Raw genomic sequence first — 17,923 nt, forward strand, 5'->3', positions numbered from 1 at the left:
GCGGGGCTCGAACTCACGGACCGCGAGATCGTGACCTGGCTGAAGTCGGGCACTTAACCGACTGCACCACCCAGGTGCCCCTACACATTTTTTTCTAAAAAATTAAAATGAAGGGCACCTGGATGGCTCAGTCAGTTAAGCCTGTGACTTTGGCTCAGGTCACGATTTCGTAGTTCGTGAGTTCAAGCCCCACATCTGGCTCTGTGGTGACAGCTCAGGACCTGGAACCTGCTTCGGATTCTGTGTCTCCCTCTCTCTCTGCCCCTCCCCTGCTCTCTTTCTCAAAAATAAATAAACATTTAAAAGAAAAAAAGAAAAATGAACAAGCCTCAGAGAAATGTGGGACATCTTTAAGCACAACAACACGTGCATCATGAGGGTCCCCAAAGAGAGAATGAAGCAGAAAAATATTTGAAGAAATAATAACTGAAAACTTTCCCAAACTTGAGGAAAATGTTAATCTACCCATCCAAGAAATTCAATGAATTCCAAGTAGAAAAAATGCAAAGAGATCCATATATAAATTATCGTAAAAATGCTGAGAGACAAAAGCAAAGAGAAAATCTTAAAAAGAGAAAGAGAAAAACAATTCATGGTGCGCTAGGGAACCTGAATAAGATTAACTGCTAATTTCTCATCAGAATTAATAAGGGCAAGGAGGCAGTGAAATGATATACTCAAAGTAAAGAAACAAAACTGCCCACCAAGAATTCTATATCCATCCAAACTATCTTTCAAAAATTTAGGTGGAAAAGGGGCACCTGGGTGCCTCAGTTGTTTAAGCATCTGGCTCTTGATTTCGGCTCAGGTCATGATCTCTCAGTTTGTGGGTTCGAGCCCCACATAGAGCCCTGAGTCAGACTCCATGCTGACAGCACAGTGCCTGCTCAGGATTCTCTCTCTCTCTCTCTCTCTCAAAATAAATAAATAAACTTAAAACAAAATTTAGGTGGCATGAAAATATCCCCCAATAAACAAAAACTGAAAGAACTCTTTGCTGGAAGACCCGCCTTACAAGAAATACTAAAGTTACGTGAGAAAATCAAGTAAATCCAGATGTAAACTCAAATCTTCCTGTAAGAAGAAGAGAGATGTAAACCGACCTATCATAAAAGACAGTAAAAATACATATGTCTCCTTCTTCTCTTAACTAATGTAAAAACAATTGCATAAAGCCTGCAACATATAGAAATGTAATGTATTTTACAACCAGAGCACAGTCACTCAAATCCACAGGAAGAAATAAACACATAGTCCACGAGAATGTTAATGTAACTGATGCTATAAATACATCCTTGCCCTCTTTTCTTCTCTCATTTTCATTATTACACATAAAATAATATTTGTAGCAATACACTATTGGGCTTGTAACTTACAGATGTAATATGTATAACAATTGTAGCCCAAAAAGGGAAGAGGAAACAGAGTTATACCAGGAATCACATTCGTATATCTCACTAGAATTAACTTAGTGTGACTTATAAAGGAGATTCTGATAAGATATATATGGAAAGCATCAGAGCAACTACCAAAGACAGAATTCAAAAAAAACAAAAAACAAAAAACAAAATCACTGGAGGACTTCTGGTTTCAGCTCTGACATGTAGAGTTCGGAAGGCATCATTACTATTCTCCCAAGTAAAAAACTAATTGAGAAATCAATGACTTTTCTTAGATCTACTAGGAATTGGGATCACAGGGAAACCACCACCCCCAAATCTGGAAAGACAGGTAAATACAGAGACTTAAAACAGAGATATGTTTCCCTGAAGGACAAACCACTGGCTCCAGTAACTGGCAGAAACATTCAAATGCTAATTTTAAGAGTCTGTTGGGGCCTGGAGCCTGCTTTGGATTCTGTGTCCTCCCCCAACCCCAGCACTCTCTCTGCCTCTCCCCTGCCCGTGCTCTGTCTCGCTCTGCGTCTCAAAAATAAATATTAAAAAAAAATTTTTTTAAAGAGTCTAAGTGTGGACGACCTGGACAGTTAAAAAAAAAACCCCAGCAACTCAGTCTCAGGATCCAAATATTTTTGTGGGTTTTGCATCCAAGAGCCCAAGCAAGTTCTCATGGTAAAGATCAGGGGAAAATCCTCTCGTGTGCTGTTCTTTACACTTAAAAGTTTGTTAAGAGGACAGATCTCATGCTACATGGTTTTTTTTTTTTTTTTTTTTTTTGGTCACCATAAAAATAAAAGAGAAAAAAATTAAGTAGAGGAGAAATAAAACTTCCCCAGGCACACAAAAACTGAGGGCAGTTATCGCCAATAGACCACCTTTGCAAAAATTGTTAAAACAAGTTCTTCGGAGAGAAGGAAACTTGGATCTACATACAAAAGGAAGAGTGTTGGGGTGCCTGGGTGGCTCAGTTGGTTAAGCGTCCAACTCTTGATTTTGGCTCAGGTCATGATCTCACAGATTGTGGGATCGAGTCCCACATCGGGCTCTGTGCTGACAATGTGGAGCCTACTTGGGATTCTCCCCGCTCTGTCTCTGCTCTCCCCTGGCTTGTGGGAACACTCTCTTTATCTCTCAAAATAAATAAATTTTAAAAAAGGAAGAGTGTTAGAGAATAATAAATGCAGGTAAAAGAAAACCTTTTCTTCTTCTGATTCTTCGTGGATCTAATAGATAACTTTTAAAAGTAATAATAGTGACGATATATTAGGTGGTTTTACCTTATGGAAAAATAAAATGAATGAGCACAATGTTATAAGAGATGAGGGAGAATTGAGAATACTCTTTTATAAAGTACCTACACTACCTATGAAATGGTAAAGTGTTATGTGAAAGTGCTGTTAGATTAGTTATAAATGGATATTATAAACTCTAAAGCACTAAAGTTTTTTTAGAAGTATAATATGCTAGGAGAGAAGATAAACTGAAATCATATAAAACATTTAACTAAAATCAGAGAAGTCAGTAAAAACGGGGAGGGGGGGCGGATAGTAAAGAAACAAAGAACAAGTGCAATGAATAGAAAAGTTATAAACATGGTAAACACGAATCTGACTATATCAATAAGCACTTTAAATGTAAATGGTCTAGGGGCGCCTGGGTGGCGCAGTCGGTTAAGCGTCCGACTTCAGCCAGGTCACGATCTCGCGATCCACGAGTTCGAGCCCCGCGTCGGGCTCTGGGCTGATGGCTCAGAGCCTGGAGCCTGTTTCCGATTCTGTGTCTCCCTCTCTCTCTGCCCCTCCCCCGTTCATGCTCTGTCTCTCTCTGTCCCAAAAATAAATAAACGTTGAAAAAAAAATTTAAAAAAAAAAAAAATGTAAATGGTCTAAATACACCAATTAAAAGACAGAGACTGTCAGGGTGGGTTAAACAACAAGACTCAACTGCATATTGTCTACAAGACACAGACAGAATACAAGGAAAAGGATGCAAGAGATATATCATATTAACGGTAATCAAAAAAATAGCTGGCTTCAGGGCACCTGGGTGGCTCAGTCAGCTGAGCATCCGACTTCGGCTCAGGTCATGATCTCTGGGTTTCTGAGTTCGAGCCCCACGTCGGGCTCTGTGCTGACAACTCGGAGCCTGGAGCCTGCTTCCGATTCTGTGTCTCCTCCTCTCTGTCCCTCCCTTGCTCATGCTCTGTCTCTCTCTGTTTCTCAATAATAAATAAACGTTAAAAATTTTTTTAAAAATGCTGGATTAGCTATATTAATTTCAGAAAAAGCTGATATCAGAATAAGGAAAATTATCAGGGATAAAGAGGAAGCATTACATAGAGATAAAAGGGCCAATCCCCGGGGCGCCTGGGTGGCGCAGTCGGTTAAGCGTCCGACTTCAGCCAGGTCATGATCTCGCGGTCTGTGAGTTCGAGCCCCGCATCAGGCTCTGGGCTGATGGCTCAGAGCCTGGAGCCTGTTTCCGATTCTGTGTCTCCCTCTCTCTGCCCCTCCCCCGTTCATGCTCTGTCTCTCTCTGTCCCAAAAATAAATAAACGTTGAAAAGGGCCAATCCCCAATAAGACAAAATAATCCTTAACATGAATACACCTAAGAAGGGAACATCAAAATACACAAGGCAAACATTGATAGAACGGACAGGAGAAATAGATAAATCCATTATTATGGTTAGAAACCTCAACATCTCTCTATCAATAAACAGATCCAGCAGATAGAAAATTAGTAAGGATATAGTTGAATTGAACAGCACCATCAATCTAGTGATCTAGTTGACATTTATAGAATACTTTATCTAATCACAGCAAAATGTAAATTCTTCTCAACCTCACATGGAACATTCACCAAGATAGACCCAATTCTGAGACATAAAACACAGTATAACAAATTTATAATAATAGAAATCAACAAAAGGTGCTGGGACATTAGACATACACACACAAAAGAATGAAGTTGGACCCCTACCTCATACCATATGAAAAATTAACTCCAAAATAGATTAAACAGGGGCACATAGGTGGCTCAGTCGGTTAAGCATCTGACTCTTGGTTTCAGCTGAGGTCATGACTTCAAGGTTCATGAGTTCAATCCCCACATCGGGCTCTGCGCTGACAGCTGTGGAGCCTGCTTGGGATTCTCTGTCTCTCTTTCTCTCTCGGCCCCTCCCCCGCTCACTCTCTCTTTCTCAAAATAAATAAATAAACATCTTTTAAAAATAGATTGAAGAGCTAAAGGTAAGAGATAACACTATAAAATTCGTAATCAGGCATAAATCCTCATGACTTGGATTAGGCAATAGTTTTTTTAGATAGAACACCAAAAGTGCAAGCAACAGAAGACAAATTCGAAATTAAAACTTTTGTGATTCAAAAGACACCATCAAAAAACAAACAAAAAAGGACCCCATCAAGAAAGTGAATAGAAAATCCACAAAGTGGGAGAGAATTTCTGCAAATCATGTATCTAATAAGAGGATATAAAGAAGAATATATAAAGTATTGCAAGTCAACAATGAAAAGAGGAATAACCCAACTGAAAAATGGGCAAAGGATTTAAAAAAAAATTTTTTTAATGTTTATTTATTTTTAAGAGAGAGAGACAGAGTGCAAGCAGGGGAGGGGCAGAGAGAGAGGGAGAAAAGGAGGCTCCAGGCTCCGAGCTGTCAGCGCAGAGCCCAATGCGGGGCTTGAACTCACGAACTGTGAGATCACGACCTGAGCTGAAGTCGGAAGCTTTACCGACTGAGCCACCTAGGCGCCCCCAAAATATGCAAAGGATGGAGGTACCTGGGTGGCTCAATCGGTTAAGCATCCGACTTCATCTCAGGTCATGATCTCAGCGTTCATGAGTTTGAGACCCGCATTGGGCTCTCTGCTGTCAGCGCAGAACCCACTTCAGATCCTCTGTCTCCCTCTCTCTCTGCCCCTCCCCCACTCGCGCGCGCGTGCTCTCTCTCTCTCAAAAATAAGTAAACATTAAAAACAAATAAAATAGGCAAAGATCTGAATAGACATTTCCCCCAAAGAAGCTATACAAATGGCCAAAAAGCCCATGAAAGATATTTAACAGCATCCTTCATCAGGGAAAATCAGGGAAATGCAAAGCAAATCACAATGAGATATTACTTCACACCCGTCAGGATGGCTACAATCACAAACGCTGATGATAAAAAATGGCGGGAATGAATATAAATTGGTGCAGCCACCTTGGAAACCAGTCTGTCAGCTCCTCTAAAGGTGAAACATAAGTTTTCATATGACCTAGCGATTTCACGCCTGGGTGTCCACCCCAGAGAAATGAAAACATGTCCACACAAAGACTTGTAGCTAATGTTCATAGAGGCATTATTCACAATCCATATGTCCACCACCTTGAATGGAAGAATATTATGCTGTATATTGCATATAGTATATTGTATATTGTATGCTGTATATTGTGTATCTAAACAATGAAAAAAAAAAAAAAAAAAAAATTTTTGGGTGATTTAAACAACAAGGTACTTAGGGGCACCTGGGTGGCTCACTCGGTTGAGTGCCTGACTCTTGATTTTGGCTCAGGTCATGATCTCACAGATCCTGAGATCGAGCCCCGTGTCATTGGGCTCCAACAGGGTGGAGGCAACAACTTGGGATTCTCTCTCTCCCTCTCTCTCTCTGCACCCCCCACTTGCATGCTCTCTCTCTCTCTCTCTCTCTCAAAAATAAATAAACTTAAAAAAATAAAAATTAATAAAGACCAAGGTGCTAATAAGTGCTACAACACGGATGAACCTGGAAAACATTACGAGGAGGGAAAAAAGCCAGACCCAAACGGCCCTGTGCTGTGTGATTCCACTTAAATGAAATGTCCAGAGTGCCAGCGAGTGCCTGGCAATTAGGATGGGTTTGTTTCGGGAGTGATAAAAATGGTCTCCAATTGATTGTGGGGATGGTTGCACAACTCTGAATATGCTAAGAATAATTTAACTGTATGTGAATCCGAACCCAGTAAGCCTGGTGTATAAAAAAAGGAAGTGGTAATGTTTTATTTCTTAAGCTGGGTGGTGTGTACCATGGGTGTTCACTTTATTGCAATTCCTTAAATTTGCATTTAAGTCATTCTTTGTAGGTAAAATATATATCTTAACAAACATATCTGTTTAGAAGTCTGGCAGACCTGGGTTCTAATTCTGGCTCAACCGCTTAACGGCTATGGGTTCTCGGGCAGATTCCTTGACCTTCCAACGTCTTATCTGTAAAGCAGAGACGGTAATAATAGTAATTCCCTCATAGGCTCTTACATCATGTGCCTGGCACACTATCAGTGCTATTATTAGCTAATATTAGCTCTAAGGAGTTGAGCCACTTGCCTAAATAACTCAGATTCACGGCTCCGCTTTCTTTAAACTCCAACTTCCGGGTTTGCTATTCTACAAGAATTCACGACGTTGGTCAGGGAAATAAAAACTGACCTTCGAGTAGGACCCACTGAATTCTACCTTAAAAATGCCCTTACTTAATGGCTCTATGAAGTCAATAACGCTCCTAACAGAGCAGGACAAAACCCAAAATTCCGCCACCTCCGAGGGTTGGTGTTGACTAGTGTTCCAGTCCGGCTCTGGGAGTTCAAGTCTGAGCCAGATTGAGAGAAGAATATTCCTTTTGGCCATGAGCAGTCTCTACAACTCCTATCCATTCTGAATCTAGTCTCCAGGTTCAGTCCTGAGAGACCCTGTGTGTTGTACTTGCTACTGTCCCCACCACGTCAGATTTCTAGCACATGATTTCTAGCACACGATCTTTAAACCTATCGTACAGGGGCACCTGAGGGGCTCACTTGGTCAAGCACCTGACTCTTGATCTCGGCTCAGGTCATGATCTCATGGTTCATGGGATCGAGCCCCATGCTGGGTTCTGTGCTGACAGTGCGGAGCCTGCTTGGGATTCTTCCTCTCCCTCTCTTTCTGCCCCTCCCCTCCTCGCTCGTGCGCGCGCGCGCTCTCTCTCTCTCTCTCTCTCTCCCTCCCTCCCAAAATAAATAAATAAACTTACAAAAAAGAAACCCACCATACAGCGTGCTGGCCCAGATGAATGCATCAGTAAATGTGTCAGGGACAGGGAGCCCGAGGGTCAGGAGGGGTAGGAGAGAGAAGCATTTATCAAGGTCCCTTGCGAGGACTCTGAAAGGAGACACTGTTCTGTTATTCCCCACGAATCTGAAACAATTTCTAATCCTGTACAATTGTTATCACAACCCACTGCATAAAGTACCTGCCAGGTAGTTCACACCGCTCGTGTCCTTCCACCCTCCATGTTAGTAAATATCTGCCTTCCAGTCACAGCACTGCTTGAGACGTCCCCCACGAGACAGGGAAAGTGAAAACGAGATGACCCCTGGCACTTGAGCTATTTGTCAGCAACTCAGAAAAACCATTCATGGGGGCACCGGAAGACTACACCAAAGGATCCAAATAGAGTTTCGCTTCAGGAAGGCCTTCCCTGAGCCTCCCTTGCCCCCACACTAAGCTGATACCATGTTGCACAGTCTCACCCCATCCTTTTCATTACCCTTTTGTCCTACAACATGTTTATGGTGTTTGATTTCACGTCTGCATTGCTCTCAAGAGTCTATGCTCTGAGGGGAGGGACTTCCTCTTCCTTGCTTACTGCTGTATCCCCACCAGCCAGTACAGGACCTTGCACATAGCAGCTGCTCAGTCATCACAAGTTCAGCTGGTGACCTTGGACGTCCAAACGAAGCAGTCCTAGGAAAGGATCTCGCTGTAAAGCAGCCTAGTTGGGGAAATGGTGACAATTTACCTGTGCTGTGTGAGTACGTTGACAGCTGAAGGGTGGTTTGCGCAGTAAGCCAGATACATAGATTTAAAATGAGGCATGAGGTTCAGTAGACAGCCTCCTACTTTGTGTTGGTTTTCTGGAAACCTGTAAGTAAAAACAGATGAAACACAGAATGTAAAATAATAAACACAACAAAGGAAGATGGCTCCAACCAAACCTGGCAACGTGCAAACCTTTGGAATTCTTTTGCCAAAATTAAAAGAGAAACTCTATTATAATCACTTCCCCCAGAAAATGAAGGTACTTGACCACCAAACACAGCACCGATACATACCTAAAGTGTCCTACTTGAAATTAGTAGGAGGGGTGTTTGGGTTTTTTTTTTTTTTAAGATATGTATTCAAGGGCGCCTGGATGACTCAGTCGTTAAGCATCTGACTTGGCTCAGGTCGTGATCTCATGGTTCGTGAGTTCGAGGACCACATCGGGTGAGCCCGAGCTCTGCTTCGGGTGAGCCTGCCTCTCTATCTCTGCCTCTCCTGGGATTCTCTCCTTCTCTGCTTCTCCCTCACTTGTGCCTCTCTCTCTTTCTCAAAAAAGGTATTTATTCAAATTATAATATTCAAGTTTTTGGCCAGGCACACACAAAAATACTGTCGGCTAATTTATATGAAGTTCAAGTACAGACACAACTAATCAACTCCAAAAATGACATATCACAAAAGAGTATTATGTAGTCTCAGTGACCTGGTGGTCCCTAGGCAGGATGGCCTCAAGATTTTTTTAATTAATTTTTTTTAAGTTACAAGCCACCTGTTTTTATTTGTAGAAAAATCAGAAACAGGCAAGAAAGAAAAAATATTACCCAGAACCCCACCATTCAGGGATAGCTATTATAATAATTTTGGCATTTTCCTTGGACTTCCTCCTACCTCTTTCTCTATAAAATGGAAAACGAAGATTACAAATCTAGTTTGTGGTCTGCTCTTCTCACCTGGTGACTTCTCTTCCCTCATCAACAAGCGGGATCCCTATGCGCATTGAGGATGGCTCCACAGGTCTCTTTGGTGTGGGCTCTTACCATCTTCCTTCCTGGATGACCACCCGTGTCCCAGAAAGCTCAAGAAACAGGCAATCCCTCCAGTTTCGCTATAGACGATGAAAGTTGCCAACTTCTCCAAGATACACTGCTTGGAAAATGAATCTTGCTCCAGAAATATACTGCCTGATGATCATTACAGCCCATTCCATTGTTGAACACTTCAACTATCGAGCTAGCCATCAAATATGTATTGTGGTTCACACAAAGATATACTTTCCTTTCTCCACTTCTTCAAGTTTCAACTGTTAATATAACAGATAAGATCCTGGGTGCGATTTAAAGAGAAGCAGCAGCTTGTGCAACCAAATGAGTCATCCGACTAATTTTCCATTTGCAATGTACAAAAGAAAATATCTAATCAATGCCAAAGGCATCATCCGCGGTCGATCGAGACCTTATTTGGCTCTTACACTGCCCAGGAGCAGTAAAAGCAATACAACTTTTCAGTAAAGTCAGGAACAATTTACTGCACGTAGAGCCCTGATATATACAACTAATGGTTTGGCCCTGTGAATGCCACCACGTAGCGTATTTTCTCTGTACCGGGATCGTTTATCAGAGTTGTAACAAATGAGTAAACATAAAATGCCCTTAATCTAAGACAACAGTTAAAAGGAAAACAAAACACGCCAAGGAAGCGATGTTGTTGGCTATCTTGATGGTAATATGTGACACTTACTTTGAACATTCTTCCAAGGCTTGGCAGAGCGTCTGTTGAAATGAGCATACTTCTTCAAAGTTCCCCAATAAAGATGTAAACTCCACAGTACTCAGACTGGAAAAAAAAAAAAAAAACATACATAGTTTCAGTGGCTAGAATTTAAGGATGATTCTAGTTATCTATCTCTGGTCTAGCGAGCTGATGATTTGCTAATAACTGGCAAAGGGGACAAGGGAAGCAACCCCTAGATTTTAACTTTCGCTTTTTAATTTACACCAAGTCCGTGTTCTTAAACAACTTGTAAAAGCATCTTTACTTGGGGTGCCTGGGTGGCTCAGTTGGTTAAGCGTTCGACTCTTGGTTTCGGCCCAGGTCGTGATCCCGCGGTTTCGTGAGTTCAAGCCCAGCGTCGGGCTCTGCACTGGCAGCATGGAGCCTGCTTGGGATTCTCTCTCTCCCTCTCTTTCTGTGCCCCGCCCCCCGACGCTGTCTCTGTCTCTCTCAAAATAAGTAAATAGACTTAAAAAAAATAAAAGTGAAAGCGTCTTTCCTTGATTTTCTTATCCTGCAGTAAGAATAATGATCGTCGGGGCGCCTGGGTGGCGCAGTCGGTTGAGCGTCCGACTTCAGCCAGGTCACGATCTCGCGGTCCGTGGGTTCGAGCCCCGCGTCGGGCTCTGGGCTGATGGCTCGGAGCCTGGAGCCTGTTTCCGATTCTGTGTCTCCCTCTCTCTCTGCCCCTCCCCCGTTCATGCTCTGTCTCTCTCTGTCCCAAAAATAAATAAATGTTGAAAAAAAAAATTAAAAAAAAAAAAAAAAAGAATAATGATCGTCAAGCAAACGAGGGTTTATAAAAGCCATTTAGGCATTTTACAGTGCAACGAGTGAACGAATTACAACTGCATACTATCTAAATATCTTAATAGGCAAAATGCATCATAACGGGGGATAAACGTAAAGCATTTTGAGTCTTCTAGAGCCGCTGGGAGAGCAATCAAAGGATAGTATATATGCTCGCAGAATGCACAGGGGAAAAAAATCACAAAACCCAGTTTCTCCCAATTTGCAATGCTCATAAATCAACGAAAGGAAATGTTTAGGAGAGGAGGTCCAGGAGAAGAAACTAGTATTGATTTGTCTGTGGAGTGGAACGGAGCGGATAAAGGCAAACGGAACAGTTTTATCCAGAGCTTCCGCGCTGTGACTTCTGTCCATTCCTCCCCTACCAGCCAGTACGTGGTAACAAGAAGCGCCAACCACACTCACCCGGCACTTAACACGGAGGCGGGCGTTTCACACATAACGCATCGTAACCTGCCCACAACTTTATGAGGTAGGGACTGTTGCCTCCGTTTTTAATTAATTTTTTAATTGTTTTTTTAAATTTATTTCTGAGACAGAGAGAGACAGAGCATGAGCAGGGGAGGGGCAGAGAGAGAGGGAGACCCAGAATCGGAAGCAGGCTCCAGGCTCGGAGCTGTCAGCCCAGAGCCCGAGGTGGGGCTCGAACTCACGGACTGTGAGATCATGACCTGAGCCGGAGCCGGACGCTTCACGGACTGAGCCGCCCAGGCGCCCCTGTTGCTTCCGTTTTACAGGTCAGGAAACCCAGGCACAGAGGTCCAGCAAATCGCCCGGAGTCACAAAGCCAGTGAAGAAGGGTGAAGCCAGGATGCCAATCAAAACGTTCTAGCTCCAGAGTCCATGCTCTTAGACCGTTTCGGGGAGGAGGCTTTTCTGAAGACTTAAAAGGCCTTTCTTCTTCATGTATTAATACCAGGGGCGTGTTTTCCAGAGAGTCATTTTTGCTGACAAAGAAAAGGAACACCCAAACAAACGCTACCCGAAACCCCTCGGGCATAAAAAGCTGCCAGCTTCTCTGCCCCATCGCCCTCCTGAACCACACGCTGGAAAACCCCTATGATGGGGAGTCAAAAGCAAAACCTTCAGCCAGCCAGCTTCCCTTTCCTCTTACTGTTTCCAGCTTGCTAATCAGTCACTCCTTCCTTTGAAATCTCACCATCTCCCCTCCCAGGGTCACCGCCTCCGTGTCCTGCCTCTGCCTGTCACCTCCGCGAAACGGAAGGCACATGTCACTGGTGGCAGGAGGCACAGTGGGTCAAGCGTGGCGGCTGTGTGATGGCTACGGCAGTAAGCCCTTCTGGACTTGAGTTTTCTTATGCGTTCAGTGGGGATGGTGATTTCTTCCCGGGCGCTGGACCCAGTGATTCACCGGGGTTCCTTCCATTCAGCTCAAAGAAGCATGATTCACAGAATTCACTTCGTGCTTTACATAATAATAACAAAGGACACTTTGTTGTTGATCGCGTTTAAGCTCTTACAAAACATAGGACTATAAAATCCTTTCACGCTGGAGTAATATTCCCATAGTGCCGTGGAAAATTCAGCCAGGCTTTACGCCTTAGCAAACATGATGTGGAAAAAAGGGAGAAGAATCGTGAAATATATGAAACATATTTCCCTGACTGAAGCCCAATACTTTAGGCCGCTGTCCAGCAAAAGTAAACTCTTCCCGAGGAAAAAGAGGAGGCTTTTGTCCCCCATTACATGGGCCAACTGCTACATTTTCTATTTGACTTATAGATCGTAATCTCCAGTAAAGGGTAATCAAGTAAGATATAAACACAAACAAATGCGGTTAGCCACTGTTTAATATGCTATTCTAGAAGCACACACACACACACACACACACACACACACACACACCCCCAAAATGAGCGGTCGATATTTTTCTTTCACGAAGACTAAGTTTTCAATTCCAGCCTCAGACAGTCACTTCGAAGACCAGAATAAGGTCTGAATGTTTTGTTTAAAAAACAAAAACAAAAACAAAAACATTTTAACATCTCTATCATTCTCTTTTTGCCTGGCTGAAATACAGGCTTGAAGTGCCCTTATGAACATTCACAAAATGCCACCCTCTTTCTGCTCTCAGACCGCGGGAAAGACTTTCTGCCCTAGCAAGAAAAGGTCACGGGGAGCACGAAACTTTCCAGTTTACATGTTTGCTGCATAGAAACACCAGCAGGCCCTCTTGGGGCGAGGTAAAACCGCATGTGTCGCTTTTAGGATGTACAAGATAAAAATTGTGACAGACAGAAATGCGGATCCACTCATTCCTTCCACAGCCCAAAGAGACAGAAAGCCAAGCTCTCCAGCAGCAACGTCTTGCATAATTTCCGTTGCCTTGACCGTGTTTCTTGGCAACCTGTGATCTGTGGAAATTCTTCTAAAGGGCAAAATCAATTATTCAGTGACATAAGAGTAATGACTCGAGGCTGACATTATCTTGCTTTATTTAGCAACGGGTTTAAAACGTAAATCTTACTTGTTATTGGCCTGCAGGGGTCTTAAGTAAGTGACAAGTAGAGACTGAAGTTCTTTAGCATAATCCTTTTCCGTGTCCAAAATGTTCTGTAACACCTATGGAGAAACAAAGGTCAGGGTCTTGTATTTGTCAGGACAGTCCCAGGTAAGAAAGAGCTTTTAACCAAATTATGAGGCTAGCACTGTAAGTGAGAAGCACAAAATCTGAATGCCTTTGTTTCATTCTAGCAAACTACTTTAATGATTCTGGTTATATTGCATAAGTCATATGAATACAATTTTTCAAAGTCACCCATAACCGGAGGGGCCTGGCCATTTACACAGTACTGTTGAGAATGCTTTTGTTTGGGTACCAATTTGACAGTAAAATATATTTAATAAAAAAAGAGAGAGAGAGAGAGAGAATGCTTTTGTGTGCTTAAATCATTGATCGTCGGGAAAGGGCTCAGTTAGCTAACAAAGGATCATTATTCCCATTTTATGGAGGAGAACGTTGAGACCAGCCACCTTAGAATGCGCAGATTCAATGTCAGGATAATTTAATGAAAATGGACGTCAAATGCCGTCAAATGTCTTTATGTTTTTGGTAAGACCTTTAGGGGACAAAAATCTGAGGCCACGGTGAATTTTTAAGTAGAGTTAAACCTAGTCTTTCAAAAAAGGTAAAAGGTGCTGGGATGAACGATTCAAAGGGAAGAGGAAGCAGGAGTGTGAGGAATTTGGCAAGGGAAACAAAGCCTACCGGTGTTATGAATTAAAACCAAATTAAAATCCTCTGGGCAAAACAACCCACGTATGGTCCACAGTCTCTCTTGCCCCACCAGTGCTAGGGGCCCGGTCCGTCCCCCAGCCTCTTCGGGGGGCAGCTCCAACCTTCCCTTCAAGCTCCTCGAGACACGCAAGCTAACATTTTCGTACCTTTTCTCTCCTACCTCCTAATTCATTCAACAAACAGGTACCGAACGCCTACTCTGGGCCGAATGCCGCGCGGCCTGCCGGGAGCTTCCACTCCGTTCGCAGGGCCAGACAGCGTGAGGCGTTCTTAGCTGGGACGTGTACTCACAGGACAGTCCATGACGATCTGCCTTCGAAAGGTGGACTGAGCAAGGCGAGCGGAGGCCCGGGCGACTGTGGGCGTTTGGGGGGACACAACCGGACTGGAGGGTGGTCGTCCGGGCTCTGCTCCCGACTGACAGCCTGGCTACAGTTTTAAGGCTTCACCCGCCTCACCTCAGATTGTGACATTTCACCTACCTCAGGGACCATTGTGAAGAGGCACTGAGACACTGGACAGGTAGGTGCTAAGTGAGCAGGAGACAGTCCCACCAACGTAAGGGGGCAAGAAAAGGTTTCTCCACGGCAGCGCCATTGACATTTCAGACCAGATAACTGTCCGCTCTGAGGGGGCGCCCTGTGCGTTACAGCATGCCTAGCAGCATCCCTGGCCTCTACCCGAGAGATGCTAGACGCCACTAGCCAACCCCTGCTCCAGCCTGGCGATGACACACGTGTCCCGGCATTGTTCAGTGTCACCGAGGGACAATACTGGCCCTAGGTCAGAATCCCTGCTTTAGAGGGAAGCCGCCCACAGGGTGGCTTCTGAAGCGAGAACTGAGGTCACACGGCCTTCTCCTCAGCCACTTCTGTCTCCTTTCAGTTCCTGTCTTCCTCAGAAACCACTGTCGAAAGGTGTTAGTGGAAACAAATCCCGAGGCCTGGAGGTTCCACTGCTCCCTGAAATTAATCCAGTGACGGGCTGGCGATGCTTTCCTCCCCCCCCTAGAAAGTTTAGGCACCCCAAAGGAAGTCAGCAACTGCCCTGAGATGAACAAAAAAAGAAAACACAACGTAAAAACACTCACGGGATGCCCTTAAGGCAGACGATATGTAGCTATAAATGTCTCTATCGAAAAATAAGCAACAGGACTTCTGGTTTCTGGGCCAGCATTTAAGGAGCTTGGAAGTCATTACTCCAGCCTAACAATCAGCAGACTAGCTGAACTAACTGGGGAAAAAAAAAAAAACAACAAACAACTAACTCTTCTTCTCAGGGAATTGAGGTCACAGGGGACAATGCTACCCCCAGAACTGGAGAGACAGACAAGCGGACACTGAAAATCAAACTTGCTGGAGCAGAAACCCATGAGCAGAGGCAGGAGAATCCGGACTGTGACCGAATTGCTGGGGGGGCTCAGCGTGGCCCAGTCTGAGAGTTGAAAACCCCAGGGGACCCAGTCACGGGACAGCCCGCCCATCTTTTGTTTTACCTCCGCCAGCCACCAGGTTGTCTCAGTGAAGCAGGAGGAAAATCTCCGTCCCACTTCAGAAGGGGGAAAGGAAGGGGAGCCATCTTGAAATACGCCACAGCATTCTGTTCATCCTAACAAGGTCTGCCCTCAAGAGAGAAACTATTTGACCAGAGCTTGATCTATCGGGTTTTTCGTCAGAGCCTAACCCACCTAGGGGAAAGGAAATACCCTATCCCAGTCCCTCTAGCCTTCCTGTCCCACCTAAGGGAGGAAAGCTGCTTGAGAAGCACTGGTGAAGTTCGTAATCCAGAGACATAAACTCACCAAAAGACTGAGACTTAATCACTGGGCTCCAGAATACTGCCCCTGCCCCCCCATGCCATGCCACCATATTACTAAAGACCTATTTACTGCAGTTCCTTTCAACTAGTACATCATGTTTGGCTCTCAACAAAAAGCAACAAGGCGTACTACCAGGCAAAAAACGCAGTTTGAAGACACAGAGAAAACATTAGAACCATGGTCAGATATGGCAGGAGTGTTGGAATTAATGAGACTAGGATTTTAATATAACTATGTAGACAACATACAATATATAAAACAATCTCTGAGGGGCTCAGTCGGTTAAGCGTCTGACTTAGGCTCAGGTCATGATCTCACGGTTCAAGCCCCGCGTCGGGCTCTGGGCTGATGGCTCGGAGCCTGGAGCCTGCTTCCGATTCTGTGTCTCCCTCTCCCTCTCTGCCCCTCCCTGCTCATGGTCTGTCTCTCTCTGTCTCTCAAAAATTAAAAAAAAAATTTTTTTAATTAAAAAAAGAGTCTCTGAACTTGTGGATATGTCAATACAAGATTTCAAAACTGAAAAGCAAACAGGAAAGAAAAAAAGACTAAAGAAAATGGAACAAGATACCAAAGATGACATATGTTTAATGAGGCTACCAGGAGAAGACAAAGAGAAAGGGACAGAAGAAATACTTGAAACAACAATGACTGAGAATTTTTCCACATTCATGTCAAACACCAAACAACAGATCCAGGAAGCTCCGAAAACACCAAGCAGGCAGATCATCTTTAAACTGCAGAAAAAAACAATGATAAAGAAAAAGTCCTGAAAGAAGCCAGGGGGAAGGGTGGGGAGGGTTGGGAACAGCTTACCTAGAGAGGACCTAAGATAAGAATTATATTCAACTTATCCTCAAAAACTATGCAAGTAAGAGAGGAGTGGAGAGAAATGTTTAAAGTGCTGAGAAAAAAAAATCTCCCCAACTTGGCATTCTGTACCTTGTGAAATTTTCCTTCAGAACTCAGGCGTATAAAAATTGAGGGAATTTGTTGCCGGTAGACCTGCCTTGCAAGAAATGTTTCCCAAAAGGTTCTTCAGGAAGAAGGAAAATGCTATATAGGTCAGAGACCCAGATCTACATAAAGAAAGAAAGAAAGTCACGCGCTGAGTGTGGAACTTGCCTGGGATTCTCTGCCCTCTGCCCTTCTCCCTATCTCTCGCTTGCACGCTCTCTCTCTCTAAAATTAAAAAAAAATGAAATAAAATAAAAACTCGAATTTTTTGTATTCTTTTTTTTAATGTTTATTTATTTATTTATTTATTTTGAGGGGGAGGAGGGGACGGGAGAGAGGGAGAGAGAGAAGCCCAAGCAGGCTCTGTGCAGCCATCACACAGCCCTCTGTGGGACTCGAACCCACAAACCACGAGATCATGACCTGAGCTGAAACCAAGAGTGGGTCGCTTAACCGACCGAGCCACCCAGGTGCCCCATCTACTTTTTTTGTATTCTTAATTGATCTAACAGATAACAGTTTGTTCAAAATAGTAACAGGAACAATGTATTCAATTATATATGCTTATCTACAAGCATATATATGATGCCTACGTATGTTTATGTATAAATGAAATGAATGACAGTAATGATGCCAGGGGTGGGAAGGAAGAATTAGGTATACTCTGTTATTATAAGGTGCTTGTGCTACCTGTGAAGCGGTATAGTGCTCTGTGACAATGGACCCGGATTCCTTCTAAATATATATTGCAAACTCTAGGTCGACCACCCAAAAAAGTAAAAAAAAAAAAAAAAATCTACAAAGATACAAACTACCAAAACCGACTCACAAAAGAAATAGAAAATCCAGGAGCGCCTGGGTGGCTCGGTCGGTTCAGCGCCTGACTCTCGATTTAGGCTCAGGCCATGATCTCACAGTCATGAGATTAAGCCCCACATGGAGCTCCGTGCTAGGCATGAGGCACGCTTAAGATTCTTTCTCCTTCTGGGGCGCCTGGGTGGCTCAGTCGGTTAAGCGTCCGACTTCAGCTCAGGTCACGATCTCGCGGTCCGCGAGTTCGAGCCCCGCGTCGGG

General features: G+C 43.8%; 1 protein-coding gene across 3 annotated transcripts in view; it reads right to left on the minus strand.

Moving 5' to 3' along the window:
* Positions 1 to 17,923, minus strand: part of ARHGEF6 (Rac/Cdc42 guanine nucleotide exchange factor 6) — a 96,750-nt gene that overhangs the window by 33,992 nt on the left and 44,835 nt on the right. For all 3 annotated transcript variants that reach the window (XM_040468546.1, XM_040468547.1, XM_040468548.1), the window contains 3 exons: positions 13,306 to 13,400; positions 9,975 to 10,070; positions 8,215 to 8,337 (listed from right to left, as the gene is read on the minus strand). In XM_040468546.1, coding sequence (XP_040324480.1) covers positions 8,215 to 8,337; positions 9,975 to 10,070; positions 13,306 to 13,400 — 314 coding nt within the window. The remainder of the gene's footprint in view (positions 1 to 8,214; positions 8,338 to 9,974; positions 10,071 to 13,305; positions 13,401 to 17,923) is intronic.

Source organism: Herpailurus yagouaroundi, unplaced genomic scaffold (genome assembly GCF_014898765.1).
Source record: "Herpailurus yagouaroundi ecotype Mexico unplaced genomic scaffold, PumYag 67702, whole genome shotgun sequence".
Lineage (NCBI taxonomy): Eukaryota > Metazoa > Chordata > Mammalia > Carnivora > Felidae > Herpailurus > Herpailurus yagouaroundi.